The following is a 16,665-nucleotide window of genomic DNA, read 5'->3' as shown; positions in this document are numbered from 1 at the left end:
TCTTTTAGTGGTGTGGATCTTTCATGGTATTAAGAAAATTACCCGTCATAATTAATTTAAATTTTTTGTTCCTGTAGATATATTAAATGTAATACTACAACTTCAGAGTTGCAATGCATAGGTAAATGTCATAGCGACGTTACAAATGAACAGACTGCACCACTGAAAGAGAAGATATGAATTAAATTCTACAACTAGATAAATTACATTATGAGGTCAAGTGAAAAATCTTTTTCCAACAAATACACAGCACCACTTGTATGCAATTTATCTAGTAATATAATTTAGTACATATCTTCTCCTTCAGTGGTGCTGTCTGCATTTTTTATTGGCAAAAAATTAAAACTTTTTATTAGCCGCAATCGTCCAAATTTTCATAAATATTTGTTTGTTTAGTCTATTTGAATACTAATTAGCGCATCAAAATTGAAAACATCGTCAAACCAACGCATACTTATTAATACTAAAAAATTTCTCTTTCAATTGAAATGATGACTATTGCAATCAAGTTTATCATGATTACATTTGGCCACTTAATCGATAAAAGACTAAAATATAACTCAAATGTGTTAAAATATTATTTTAATCAATCAAACAGACTCTGTAATTAAAAAAATATCAAACATATCCGGGGCAAAAATTTCATAACAGAATATTAATGACGAGATAATGTTGCTGTAACTCACGAAGCTTATTAAGTTTTTGAACAGGTATGTAGCTGGGAACTTTCAAAATACGTAAAACACGTTACTTTAACTAAAATCTATTGAAAATTAATAAAAATTAAATAAACTAATAGTATTCAAATCAATGATAATCAATGTATTAAATAATAAAAAAATCGCTGAATAAGTAGTTTGAACAAAGAAAAGAAAAAAAGAACTACTTAATCCGATAGTAAAACTTTTTGTTGTAGGGATTCTCAACCTTTTTTTTTTAAAGTGATGTACCACTTGTAAAATATTTATTTAACCCAAGTAATATTTTTACAAACACAAAGCATTTTTAGCTTCCGTGACAGGGGTGTCCGCAGGATTATATTTTGGAGAGGGGGTTTGGTTTTTGATTTTTTGTAGCAAAAAAAAATCAAAAAAAAATTCTTAGGGAAAAAAATTTTCAACGTTTTAAATTTTTTCGAAAAAAAAGTTTTAGAATCCACAGCTTTTTAAAAAAATATTCAAAAATTCTAAATTATTCACAAAAAATTAAATTTTTTGAAAACAATTTCAAAAATACATATATATTCTCAAAAAATTAAGTTTTTTTGCAAGTAAATATAAATCCACAGCTGTTCACATAAGAATAAATTTTTTGAAAAATATTTAAATTATAAAATTTCTTGGAAAAAAAATTGAATTGAATAATTTTTTGAAAAAGAAATTAAAATATTACATTTTTTGAAAAATATTTAAATTATAAAATTTCTTAGAAAAAAAATTGAATTGAATAATTTTTTGAAAAAGAAATTAAAATATTACATTTTTTGAAAAAAAAATTAAAAGTCCATAGCTATTCACAAAAAAAAAACAAAAAAAAAAAAAAATCAAATATTAAATTTTCTATTTAAAAAAAAAAGAAGTTACACTTGTAAACTATTCTGTCAAAATCTCAAATACCCCTAGGGGTTCGCCTACCCCGATTTGAGAACCACTGCTATAGGCTATTTATTTTATTGATATATATCAACAAGAAGTCAATTATAAGCTCTTGACATCAATTTGTAAATACGAGTATATATTGTTATATACCCTCCAGAATATTGGTCGACCTAATTACTATTACATCAAGACCTCATTAAACACGATTTTTGTATTGCATGTTCCATGTACAATGTACTTTTTCTCTCTATCTTTTTTCAAAATGGACTTTTGATAATACGTGAGAAGTTCTTAATATATATTTTTAGATTTTGTAACTTTTTCACAGCTAACATTATCAACATCCTACATATATAAGTACAGAGTGGTCCAAAATAAAAGCCCCAGTAACATTAACATGATTCAATTAAGAGTATCCTGTGTGGAGATTTGGTTACCCAAGTCTGACTAATTGCAACATCATTTAGTCAAATTTACAAAAACACACTTGAAACACTTTTAGCCTCACTCTTCTCCTGATCTTCACACCTTGACTTTGCAATGCAGCATATGTTCAAAGGGGAGGCCAATCCATTTCCCTGTCTCAGTAATGGCATCCCAATGGCGGCCATGTAGGACGCAGAGACAGAAACTCCAAAGTACATCTTATGTATTAGCTGTAGTTGAATTGTTTTTAATGAAAAAAAAAAAAAACAAGAGCTTGAGGAGAACGGGAAAAACAAGGCATATGGTACACCTGAATGAGGACCTTGTTAATATCTGCTGCCTCTTATATATTTCTTTTTTGCATTCATTTATACAATTTTTTTTATCATTTTTAAAACAATTGACACCAAAGATGGGCAATAATGCATACCTCAGAGGAAGAAGTAAACACCACAAAGACTGACGAAGTTGTTCTTTAAAATCTGAACACTTTGAATTAAACTTCAACAAAATATAAGTCATTAATCAACAATAGACTTTCAACAAAATTAATAATATAAATAGATGTGTGTCTGAGCTCTCTTAATAATTAACTTAGCCGCCCTTAACGTCCACGATGTCTTACAGGCGGTGGTGGAAGGGTTGGTACCCGCTGCAGATGTAGTCATCTCTCATGGCGTCTCTGCACTGGCTGAATGTGGCTTTTAGGGCTTTGTTGATAGGATGACGGACATCTAGCCTGGTTCTCAAGCTGTAGTTGATATTTTTGGCGCTAGGGCTGTAGGGGAGCCAAAACGGTCAAAAAAGAGTTTAAAAGAAATCAAAATACTCATTCAAAAGAGTCTTGCTAGAGAGGAAATGTTTTTTTTTCATTGCTGGTGTCAAAAGTGGTCTCTCCACCCCCGTCCCTCATGGAATGGAGGTAATTGGTCTGTGCTGTTTTTCTTTGACTTGTACGGGTGCAGTTTGGCCTTCTTTCCAGAGCCCTTCTTCTACTCTTTAAGATTTGGACTTGCTTGACGCCATTGACTCCCGTCCTTGAGACAACTGACTGCAAATTCGTCGATCACGTCAAGTGTCATTTTCTCGACTTATACGTAAACTAAAAAGCTTAGCTTTGTTTTATTTTGTAATTAATTGTTTATGCTCTAATATATCGAAATTTAAATTTATTTCAAACACTCAACTTTAATTAATTATTGTATTAGTGAGTGTTCAGATTTCAATAGACCACCCGCTTAGTATTATGAATTAATTTAATAAGGGGGTTTCTGTAGATGTAAAACCTCTAGAAATCCAAGGAAATCCTAATACATACATAGTCTTATTCAAACTGAATAAGGTTGGATGTAAGTTACTTCATCGAGTTTCAAAACAGTTTTGTAAGAAAATATAATTGGAATAAATTACAAAATTGACTCAAAATTTGTTTATTTTCGAAGTTTGAAAAATATGCATATTCATTCCAGTTAATCAAGTCAATCAATGGGGAAAAGCATATGAAGTCATAAGTAGGCAATGCCAACAAAATGTAGAATTAATTTAATGCAATTACTTCAAAAATTTTATATTAAACCAATTTACAAGTCCTTGGATCAATAACAACGTTAAAAAGTGAAGTGGGAGTCCTTGTAAATATGTATAACGATTAAGGATATTGCGGGTTAACAGTTAAGGGATCTGTTGTACCCTTTCTTAGAGTTCATGGGTCCTGGTGGGTGTTATACGTGGAGAGTCAAATGATCAAGGTATGTACATCCAAATTTAATTTTCGATCTTATAAAAAGTAAGTTATATCGAAGAAACTATTGAAATTATTCAGGTTTGAGAGAAAGAGGATTTTGGCACTTAAGTCTGGCAAAAATTTACGATCACCCTGTAGCTTATTCTTTTACAAAATGTTAAGAAAGAAACATTCGTTAGTGAACTGGGATTTTCTATACTCAATATTTTATAGACATATCTTTAATTCCTTTTAAATAACATTATATCCCCATGCAACAGTCTAGTTAGTAATTAAAAAGATGAAATTTTGTTCTTATATTTCGAACGACAAATTTTTATTTTATGTATCACAATTGTAATCAAAATTTCTAATAAATAATGAATATTAAATATCATAAATTATAAATATTTTTGTCAAAAAGGAACTACTTTATTTTATCTATTTTAATAACAAATAATAATATCACGAAGAGATCCCAAACTAATACTGTCAAAATTAACTTTTTTTAAATATATTTATATATATTTTTTTACCAAAGCCTTGAACTCATACAAATATATTCAGCACTTTCATTAATTTTACGAAATTTTAACAAGTGTTAGAAATTTAAATAGTTATTCTTAATTCAAATATTGAGCATTGCATATTTCATGAATTAAAAAAAAATACAAATTTAAAACTACTCGTGTAAGAACTGTCGTAAATTTTGCCAGTTTAAAAAGTTAGTTTGGTTACATGTGGTACACATTATAATCAAATTGGTCATATTTTTTATCCCCTCCAAAAATAGGAATAATGCCACTCCTGTCCTATGATTTAAGACCCTGCGTGTACAATATGGACGGCTTGGATCCGGATTTTCTTCTGAAATACAGGTTGTAGATCTGATATGGTGATTACAATATGGTGCTGTCGTAAGACTGTGATAGCTGGCGTTGCGTTGGTCATTATGGAGGACTGAAGACTGTAGTCCCGTCTTGTTCAGTCTCAGTTCAGTCTCTCTCATCAGTGGTCAACCAGTCAGTTATAGCACTGACAGTCCGAAGGAGTGACAGTCTTAAAGACCTCTTTTAATCTATATAATCATTTTTCTATTGTTTATAGGAATGCTACATTCCCAGTAATACCTTTTCTAAGAAATTCTCGTTTTGAGCTTTCCTCTTTAATATTAATTAAGCCTTCGTAAAGGTTATCGAACCAATTAGGAACATTTTTCCTACATTCTCATTTATGTTTAGTTATTCATATTTACAGGAATCATTACTAATTAATCCATTCGTACTTTGACTCACAATTCATAGTAAGATATATTAATTATATAACATGAAGGTGATTAGGCTTAATCTTTACTTTGTAATTGATAATTATAAATTGGACTTGATGATTCTCAATATAACAGGTTTCTGATCAGAGTCGTTACTAAAAACTTTTCCCTTGATAAATCTCTGCTTTTTTAAAAGATTCAAATTTGACAAAATACATTTTTAACAAACTTGGCGAACAAAATTGTTTAAAAAAGATAATACATTTTTTGACTAATTTGACAACACTTTATTAAATATTTCCGCGGGGACCAATTAAAATGCAGAATCTTTTAACAAGTGTAGAAGCTTTTAAACGAGAAATTATATATCCTTGTAGGAACATCTAGGACAACGGGTCTTCGATATGCTTCAGGTTCATGTACCCAAAAAATAATCTACTCCATTGTTGGTGTATGTATTCAAACTCTGTATCAAAATTGACAAGGCGATTCCGGATTGAATGGATCTGAAATACATTATAAAACGGTCCTCAGGTTCAGGTCGTAAAAAGATGGACGCCTTAGAGAAGGCAACTTTATACATAGTTGAAAAATTTCCTTATTTACGTCAGTTTGAGAATAAATATTTTGTAAGGAAGGGTTTAGCCCATATACATGGCTGAGCCCCACCATCAATGCTTTATAAAAAAACCCCTCATAATTAGGATTCCATGAATATCTTCATCATCATAATTAATAAAGTGAAGTTGCACTTGTAAGTATATATAAAAAAATATAAATTATTTTGCTTCCTTCAATCAAGACGGATGTTCCATTAATGAAATTAGGGCATTTGATAAAATCTGACTGAATGGAGTCTGTTCTTTTATAAAAGATCTTATACTAATTCCTGTGAAAAAGTCTTTAAAAAGTAACATTGATTCAAGATAAGACCCATCTAGCGAATAAAAAATAATTTATGAATCAATGAAAACACGTCGCCGGTTGCATGGTAAATAGTGCTCCCTGATTTATATAGCAATATAGTATAAAGGGGGAAAAAAGATTATAATTTTCAGGAAGCACTGTATAAATGAATGAAATCTTGCAGGTGTTTAGTTTAACTCATATTAAAAAAGAGAAAAAAGTAAGAAGTACTTTATATAAAATTGAAAAAAAAAAAAAAGAATTTGACCTTAAATAAGGTCTAACAATGAGCTACAGGACTTCCTGGCTTATCAAATCACATTGATTATGTTTTGTTATTATTTTTACAATAATAAGGAGATAATGTCTATGTATTAAGTAAGTAGCTATGTGTGAGTGGGATCATGAAACACGGAGGGTAACACTGAGCATTTCTGGCTGAGTTATCTTCAATATTGTTTAAGCAAAATTTGGCTTCTAGCCAATGGCTATTTTCTCAAGGAAATACCAGTAGTATTAATCAAAGATGTTCACGAGCTATTTTTTAAAACCCATGTGTCATTTTTGAACAATTAATTATCAACTAGGTTTGAATTTACTTAATTTGACAGTTTTTCAACTCGACTCAAATGATGATTTGAGTTTCGTGGTGCTCCCTAAATAATTTTCTAATCTATGAAAATGTCAAATGTGATTCTTTTAATATCTGAGAAGACAGACTAAACATATAATATAGTTTTTTAACTAATTACACAATCTCACATTTTGCACTTTTTTTAGCTTATTACTGCAGATCATGCCATTTTTTTTTGCACACGTGTTAGAGTTAGTTCCATTCTATTAAAATGTATAAATCTCTTACCTGAAGCCCAAATAAGCACATGGCTGGAAACTTTTATCAAAGATAGTACCCACGTCCTCAATATTCTTAGTTTTGTAACCATGGGTACAAAGATAAGGTGCACCTTACCGGAACGGCTGATCAACATCTATAACATCATTGACTCTGGTTTTTGCATCTAATAGATCTTACAAGGCGAATCATTCCTTTTATTAAGCATAATCCGATCCTTTTGTGAGGTTAAATAGAGCTTGCTTTATAAATAACTTAAGCATCACTTAAGCGAGAGGTTAGGAGACGTTCCAGACTTCAACAAACTGAGAAATTTCTTACATCTCTTTATTTTATTTTCTCTCGTATTTGAAAAATGACCAATAAATGTTTTAAGCAAACTTTGTTGAAAATTAACCAATCATTTATCACAAATTTTTTTACAATGATATCTATTAATTTTTAAGAGTTATAAATCAGTATAATTTGATTTTTTAGAGTATTTAGGGTACACCCGGTATTTCCAAAAAATTCAATAACTATAATTCAATAGCTGCGCAGAATTGGATTTCTAGTACCAACTGATTTTGGATCTTTATTTTGCTTCTTTTTGGAGTGTCAAATAAAGAAAGAGGTTCGTGAGTCTCAAGTTTTATATATTATGTTGTTATGAATAATATAACTTCAAATAGTGATCGAATATATGGCCCAAGTAGAAAAAAAAACTATGGTGCAACTTGGCTTCCGAATCAGCTTACATATATTTAATCAAGTTATGCTAAAACGATTATAGAGTTATAACTTTTTGTTATGCACAATACTTAATTAATGATAAAGTTCTACTAATAAGAAGCGAAGCAGCAATTTTCAAGTACAGGAGATATTAAAAATAGACGTGATTAGAGCAAATACTCAACTACTATGTTACACTCATAATACCTCCAACTAAAAGATAATGCATCTCGAATGTTCCGACACTTAGTCTAAACAGATCTGTCGTCATAATAAGAATCCCTGGTTATTGTAAAAGATTGGAGTTTATCTCACTTCTTCATTAAGTATGACATTTCAATTGACATTATCATTATAGTTAACCATAATTGAGTATTTAGCTTAATAGTCAGATAAACCTCATTGATACATGGTCCCAATTAACTTGCATCTTATTAGTGGTACGTCAACATAAAAGCAATCTGGAACCAAAATATTTAGTTTTTTATTTTACGTTTGAGTTTTTTGAAAAAAAAAAAAAATTAAATTAGAAATATTAAATTATTTGAAGAAAAAAATTCAAAAATTCATAGCTATCGCTAGGAAATTGACTTTTTGGGGAAAAAATTCAAATATTAATTTTTTTTAATTTCAAAAATTCATATCCATTGACAAAAAATGATTTTTTTAGAAAAAAAAATCGCATGAAAAGCAAAAGTTCCTTAATTAGGTAGGGGGAGAGGCTATATCCCCTCTGGTTAATTTAGCAATTAACAATATATCATCACATTTACTTCCACAACTCTTTGGATGGTTAAACAAAATGACACAAGTGTTTAAATTGAGAGAGGTTAAAAAAAGTAATAGAATAGATAATTTATCCATGAATTTACATTCATTTTAAAATCTTTAAACAGCTAACTGTATTTTTATACTCATTAATTAATCGGTCATTAAATACGATGAGTCGCAAGTTGCACTCTTAAGGTGCTAAAATTATATTTAAAAGAGGCCATAACAGGGTCAATATCAGTCTCTTTAATCAAATAAAGGCTCTAAACTATGTATAGATAAAATTAATGGGTATATTAAGGCATCCTAGAAATGTGAATACAATACATCTACATGATTCAAATATGTAAAATACACACTTAAGCATTATTGGACCAAATTTAGTCTCATAAATCAATAAAAGGTTCTAATATAAGCTTAACATTCGTGAGTATCTCCACTCATCCCACAAATTTGATCAGAAACCCTGTAATTGCCTCAAATATGTCCATAAAATATTTGGATGTATGTATGTATAGATAGTAGGTCAAAACGTCGACCGACACAACGTCGACCGGAAAATACTACAATTCAAAATATGAAAAACTGTTTCTACGACATTTCACTCCAGACATTTTCAGCCCAAGATATTAACCCCACCACCCCTACTTTAACTAACAGTAAAAAACTCTCACCAACCTCCATTTATACCTCAAAATTCGGGGCTATTTCGGGTACTGCCGGGCTACTCAATGGGATTAAACCCACTGTTATTACTTAATATTGTGTTCCCATATGCACCCCCAAATTTGAGGCTTTTTTTTTTTTTTTTTTTTTTTTTTTTGAACCAGCAGTACTTGAAAGCAGCCTCAACTTCCTTGATAATAATTGAAATGCTAGGAGTGGCCTGTGAAAGAAGGGGGTGAGTAATTTCTTGGGTAGGAAATGTTTCTGGAGTATATGAAAAGAATATCATAAAATATATGGAGCCATCAATTTTTTGGCCCTTCTAACATCCCAAAATTTACCTTTATGAGGTTTGTGCAATAACAGCCTCACTAGACAGATTAAAACCACTTCTGCAATCTCAAAAAGTGTCAGGAACTCCTCCAAAAACATACAACTTAATCCAGGGACCACAGGTTGTCGTGAACTATAGAACAAAAACCCAAAACAGCCCAACATTTGGGATCTAAATGAGGGATTGTGAGGGGCTCTCAGTGTTTGCTTTAATATTGGAGGTGAGTTTCATCCCATTTTGGGATCAGTCCATAGCCGAAAACAGCTCGAACATTTGGTGGTAAATATAGATTAGAGGGGCTCTTAGAAGTTGCTTAAATAGTCGCAATGGGTTTTATCCTATTTTGAGGCATGGCAGTACCTGAAATTAGCACCAACATTCGGGTTTTGTAAAGGGGTTCGGAGGGGCCCTTACTGGTATTTTATATAGGAGTGGTGGTGGATATTTAAGGGGAGAAATGTCTGAATGGGATATATCACAATAACATTTGGAAGACCCACTTATTTTATATTCTACGGTATACGCTCTGTCGGTCGACGTTTTGTCTACTCAATATTTAGCCTATTCGATGTTTTGTAGATTCAACACTTTGTTGGTCGACGTTTTGAACGTTGGTGTTTTGTCCACGCACCGTATGTATATATAAAATACAAAAATAAATTTGAATTTTCTCTTTTTTTTTTGTTCAATATTGTTTTTATGCTGATGCACTTCAAATATTGATTGAGTGATCATATACATCTGATGTACAGGTTTTTATAAAAATGAGATGAATAATTGCAAATGCCTAATTACAAGGTGTGAGTAGGCTTTTCCAAAAATTAAATATTCCATGGATCTTCCGGTGTCCGGTACTTTCAATTTAAACATTTTGCCTTAAAGCCACTTTGCCTCAAGGAATTTCGCCTTAATATATAAATAAATGAGCTTTATAGTAGATTGTGATTGTTTATTTTTGGTTAAAATTGTTTGAATTTTTGTATCAAAATATGTAATGTTTATATCTATAAAACGCATTAAATGATTATTTTCTGTTTGAAAAATGATGTACTTATGTTCTGGCCTCATATTATTATTATTCGTCAATCCATGTGGCTTTTCTAATATGAATAATCCATCATGTCTAATGATAATTATTAACTAATAATGAGAAGTGATTATTTTTCTTATTATACTAATTTTATTACATATTTTGTATCTCGTTCGAACTCATTATATAATGAAATTTCGATTGTATGTATTAAAATTTTGGGGCGTAATTCCATAATTATTCTGACAAAAGCAACCATTGAAGGGGTTTATAGTAATAAAAATTACATAATTTGGTTAAAAAGTTCAAAAGAAACATTAATTTGAGCAAAAAAAAAAAACAACCAGTCACAATGTAAAATGGCTATAAGCCAAAATGTCCTGAGGCAAAATAGTATAAGACAAAAGTACCTAGAGGAAATCGATGTAGTCTAACGCCAGAAGTTATTTTTCTATCGGCTCCAGTTCGACACCTAACATAAACACACTTGTTTACCATAATGAATGAATTATTACAAGTTTATAATCTATTAAATAAATATTTAATGCTGATACTACATAATCTTGTACAAACACGAACCGAAGTTGATACTTTATTTTTGAAGGGCAAATGTATCCGTTTAAATAATTTAGTTCAATAATTTTTCGACAATTTACTTTAGAAAACTTTAAAAAAAAATTTACTTTGATTTTGAGATGTGAGCGTGAAGTGAGTCCATCATTTTTGTCTCAAAATTTTTATTTTGTGGGGATTTAATATGGTAACCCAAAATGGAAGAGTTAAATAAAACACCACGTGATGTTTTAAAAAACTACAACAACGACAAACTATTACTCCTTTCTAGTTGAACAAAGATCATATGAGTTTTCCAACATGAATTTGTCATACAAATTGATGTTTATCCCTACTTCAGGTTGCACGATTGGAGCTTGTGCTCCTCCAGATATGTAGTATAAGAACTCATGTTATTAGCCCATGTCTAATTTATACTGTCATGGATACCCAAAAGAATTATTTTTTTAAAGTAGTGATGTCAACTGCATTTATGTGGAACACAAGGGCTCCATATTGTATCATCTAGGGTTCTACAAGGTTATCAAGGTTGTCTTGAAATATATTTTCTAAAAAAAGTTATCTGAAATTCTAGTGTTTACAGTCATAGATGTCCAAAGGAAAAATTTATTTTTAACAGTAGTTCCAATTGAAGTTCCACGGAGCAAAAGGGCTCTATTTTGCATCGTATAGGGCCCCACGAGGTTATGATGGTTGTCAATAAATATATTTCCTAAAGAAAGTTTGTCAGAAATTCCAAGAAAGATCTTTTTCCAATAAAAGTATTAACACATATTTGGGCAAAATGAACTGTTCCCTCCAAAAAATAACCCTAGGATCTCCAGAAAAAAGGTTGCTTTAAAGCAACAACACTGAATTATTTAAAAAAAATCTTACCTATTTTACTTAATAGACCAGCTGATGTACACAGAGACAAATCCACTAAAATAAATACAAAAAGTCTAAATTTCATTTTCATCAATCACGTAGCTGGAACCACCGGAAATATAAAATTAAGGGAAGGATTTGTAATGCTAATTAAACGACCTTGAATCATACGTTACACTCACTAACATTGACACACAAGACAAGATTTCAATTTTTAAACAAAAAATGAATCGAATTGCTTTGAATAATATAACTATAATAAATAAAAAAATGATTGACGTAAGTAGAAATTTTTGTTTTTCCCCCTCACGCGTAGGTTTGTCATGTATACCGTGAAGTCCTACCTATTCTTTATGTCTGCGTTTTTGTTTATTTAATAAAAGAATAACCAACCACCAAATGAAAGTAAAAGGATGATGATAAATACGGATCTTTTTTATGTGTGGTTGTACAAAGTGCGAGAGGGAAATTTTCCGCGATCAAGAAGCAAACAAAAAACCTTTAGAACTTTTTATTAGAAAAGTATAATGAAAAATGTTATTGTAAAATATTTAGCAATCAATCTTGGCAAGAATGATTGCATATGCACCTTTATCACAGCCTCCCCACGAGGTCAGGCTAGGTGGAAGTTGCCACAATATAATCGGTGGGGATATTTGGCCCATTGCTTCTTGATGCTGGCCTTGGGTTCCTGCATATTTCTGTGTGATGGCTTCCAAACCTTGGTCTCTAAGACTCTCCACACACTGAAGTCGAGGGGATTGTAATCAGGACTGGAAGCGGGCACGAATATCTTGTGCCAGAAGTCAGCAAAGTGTTCCTTGCAGAAGTTCGGTGTCTTCAATGCAGTATGGCAGGAGACACCGTCTTGGGTCTACTCATAGTTATTTTCAGGATAGTTAGCCTTCAGCCAGGGCAAGATCCTCTTCAACATCCGAAGACTTGACTGCACTTAATATATAAGGGCGGATACAACAATTACTCGTAATTTCTAACTTGTACATATATCAGGACAAACGAATTCTTCTTTTCTTGAGATATTTTCTCACTCTTCCATAATGAAAGTACGTTTTAAACGACAGAAGTACTTTTTGTTTTTAAGGAACACAATGATGTAGTATCAAAGTATAATTATTATTATTCTTGACCATATGCCACAAGTATTAATAGTAATTATCCGAAGAAAGTTGTAATGTTTGAAGAAAACTCTTCCTAACAGTTGTTCAGTTATTATTTATTACGACAAGGAGATAAAAGTAGAACCGTGAGCGTGTATGTACATCATTCATAAATATGATCTACTCGTACATAATAACGACTAAGAAGTCATCTATATTTAAACTCTTCGCAGATGACGCGGTCTTAGTTGCAGAGGATGCTAAAAGCCTCCAGCAAATCTGTGACGTTTTCTTGGGTCAATGAAAGGAAGTAGGCCTTAATACAAACATAAAAAGTGGGGGTACACTTACATTGACCATAACTCCAAAACAAATAGCTATTTTATTGATGCAGGCACTAAACTGGTCATAGATGGCCAGAGCGTGACCCTAATGGCAGTAAATGAAACGTATAAGCACCTTGGGGTGCATTACTCGCCGTTGGGAGTCAGCTATGCCAACATATTTAAGCTGAGAGATGGGATAAGAAACCTTGAGGTCAGTAAGCTCAGTGTCTTCCACAGATATATAGGTTTAAGGAATAATCTCATCCCTCGTCCAAACTACCCATTTACCTACGCAAGATGCAGGTTTACAGATATAAAGGGGTGTGACCTCCTGATCAGGAGATCAAAAAGAGAGTGGGTAGGACTGTCCCACGATACTACCAAAGAGTTTTACCATGCTCGGGTGGTCGATGGAAGGTTGGGGGTGAAAAAGCTTCTCATCTTCATCCGGACCCTAGCAAATGGCAGAGCTCGGGCACTACGGGATAGAATGGACAAACCATCATAGAGGTCTGCAGATATAACATACCTATGCTGGAGTTAAAGAAGGGCCAGGCAGGGGGGTTATCATGTCCTCCAGTGATCAGATCCCCGAGTTGTATAGAAAGTAACTTTATTCAAAGTAGAAAAAAAGGAAAAAAAAGGGCTAGAGTCAAGTCAACAAATACATCAAAACTTTTCTTTCTTGCTGATTATTAATGTTTCAGACAAAGAATTTGTCCCTGCTGTGCAAATAATGGCCGGGTCCGTCAGCACTAAAGTAAAGTAGTCCAGATTCAAGACACTGGAAGGGGGCAATAAATGTAACTTATGCCTGGAAAAAGTAAAAACCCTGGCTCATATCCTCCGGACATGTCCAAAATTAAAAAATGGGAAGACAGAAAGACACAATCTGATTCAAAAAATGATTGTGAGCTTCCTGAGCTAGAGGGGATTAAAAGCCCAGGAAGGTAACGTTGTGCCGCATGAGGGATCATGCTTGAAGACAGATATTATAATTTTTAAGGATGACAAGGTTTACGTGGCGGATCCGACCATTGTATTGGATGCGTATGCACTTGCGGATCCAGAAAAAGAGAAAAGAGATAAGTACGGGACGGACGAGTCTAAAAATTCAATAATTGTGCATCTTGAACTCGGTGACAAGTATAAACACAATGATATAATTGTAATACCTGTTGTAATAAATTGGAGAGGAGTAATGTCTAAACAGGCCTATACTTACCTAAATAAGGCTCTAGGCATCCCTCACATGTTCATTAAATGGATACAACTAAAAGTCCAAACAACCTTACATGCTCTATACAGAATGGATTGTAATATGATGCAGAGGCCGGGGTTTTAGAATAACTGATTTGGGCTTACATTTAGGTCTCCTCCCCTTTCCCCCAATTCACAAGCGGGTAAAGAAGTGAGTTACATATGTGAACAAGTAACTAATTTTTCAAATTAAGTTATATTAAAGTTACAAAATATTTCTTTTTCTTTTTTATTTCTTTATGTTCTGTTTTTAAAGGGAATTGATGTATTCCCAAAGGGGATATTATTCATTTTATCTCTCACCCAGCTCACTAGTGTGGATGTGATGGAGGGGAAGAGAAATAAAAGTAAATTTTAGCACAGTTTTGTAAATAAAATTTTATAGCTAGGGGCGAGAGCCAATTATATATACATATTTTAACACACACTTGCCATACCCAAACGTGGGCTTTTATTTTATTTTAGCCTCCTTATGCGGAATCAGTGTGAATTCGCACTAGCGGTCATAGGAGCACAGCAACGCTCATGTTTTTATTTTTCTTCAACTAGATAAGTAGTATTTAGTCTAAAAACATTTTGTGTTATATTCTTTTTCAGCCTGTAGCCCACTCCCCAACTCATAGCGCGGGTAAAGTGGGTGAATGATTAAGTTTAATTCACTCCTTTAAAAAAAAAAATCCTTGTTCTAAATTCTATACTTACTAACCCAATATCTTTAACCTCTAATTAAATATTTTTTTGTTAGTTGAAATAATAATAGATGATATTTTAAAACAAAATTTATGAGATATGAAATTTAGATTTTAATAATTACGGGTGTTTTCATTCAATATGATCATCAAATGTAAACGGGACATAAAGGCTGAGCAGGGCTTTATTACATATATCTTGTTGAAGCAGAGGATATTCCTCTTCACAAAGAGCTTCAGCGATCTCAAGGAGCTATGGATATGTTCGTTTACCTTCCTTCTCAGCCTCTGACCAGAACTAAAAATCAAACAGGTTTAGATCAAGGTTGTTGGAAGTTAACTCCTCAGCTTTGATAACGACGTAGTACTGACTGTCGAGGTAATGCATGACGGTTTTGGTAACATGACAAGGTGTTGAATCTTGAATTTACACGGACCTTATATTTAGAGGTTATGTGGCTTCAGCCATGTCATGAGAAGGTCCAAGTACACTGAGGAGGTCAACTTGAGACAGTGGTCAAAAGTGTGAGCCAGTATGACATTCACGTTACTTGTGATCAAGCCAAACCCCATTATAAGGGACAAGAACTTGGCCTTCATCACAGAAGGAACATTATATCTGTCCTCGGCCAGCCAATAACCATTCGTTAGGTGGTAGGAATCATCAAAAGTAAAGTTTGACTCATTACTGAATGGCTTTATGATTGTTGAATTTGATTTGGCGGTGTTTCTTGCCTCTTTGTAACATGATGTCTTTCATCTTGGTGGTAAGAATGTGACACCTTCCCTTGATATAGGACTTCAATCCCAGGTTGTCCTTGATGACCCTGGTCACTGTCATCCTACTGATATATATCCTACGAGCATGAACAGCTAATGATATGTCAGGATTTTAATTGATGGACCTGATTTTTATTATTGCCTTAGCCTCATTGCAGGACTCTGTCGGACTCAAACAATGACTTTTTGTTTGTTTTCTTGCTTCTTCATGGTAAAGCTGAACAGATTAAGTATAAAACTTAAGTTGTTGTCTATGGACAGTACTTTCAGGTAAGTTAGAGCTATGTAAATAAATGCAGTCGATTGAAAAAAAAAACACAATTAGAAATGTGTCCGGATACTTATTACCACCTATGTATGTTACAAAAATATTTTTTGACACAAAACTATCTCCAATCCTGTAAGCTATTTATTAATTAAAATATATCACGATTGTTAGTTACTATGGCAGTAATTAAAATTAAATAAAACCCTGAGTGAACAATTGACAAATTTTATCATTAATGAATATAATTTAAAAAAGAAAAATTTGTCAAGCAAAATAAGACTAATTTATTTACCTATATTACATATAAAGCATATGAACAATACTTAATTATTATACCATTTTTTGAATTGATTTTAGATATGAAATTGTATATTAAATTAAATACAAGGTGTATTCAAACAGTAAGGTGACTATTCAAATTATGCAGACAATGTATATTTGTACGATAGATTTTTTTTTTATGTTAGTACATTCGAAAAAGAACATATAGTTACTGCTG

At 32.2% G+C, this 16,665-nt stretch overlaps 1 protein-coding gene across 1 annotated transcript in view; it reads right to left on the bottom strand.

Moving 5' to 3' along the window:
- Window positions 1–11,982, bottom strand: part of LOC121123089 (uncharacterized) — a 35,270-nt gene extending 23,288 nt beyond the window's left edge. The window contains exon 1 of the mRNA XM_040718173.2: window positions 11,735–11,982. Within this exon, the coding sequence (XP_040574107.1) occupies window positions 11,735–11,816 (82 nt within the window). The 5' untranslated portion in view covers window positions 11,817–11,982. The remainder of the gene's footprint in view (window positions 1–11,734) is intronic.
- Window positions 11,983–16,665: the final 4,683 nt, after the last annotated feature.

This window comes from Lepeophtheirus salmonis, chromosome 8 (assembly GCF_016086655.4).
Source record: "Lepeophtheirus salmonis chromosome 8, UVic_Lsal_1.4, whole genome shotgun sequence".
In the NCBI taxonomy this organism is placed as follows: domain Eukaryota; kingdom Metazoa; phylum Arthropoda; class Copepoda; order Siphonostomatoida; family Caligidae; genus Lepeophtheirus; species Lepeophtheirus salmonis.
The sequence above is the reverse complement of the archived record's forward strand: the minus strand, read 5'-3'. Positions and strand labels throughout refer to the sequence as shown.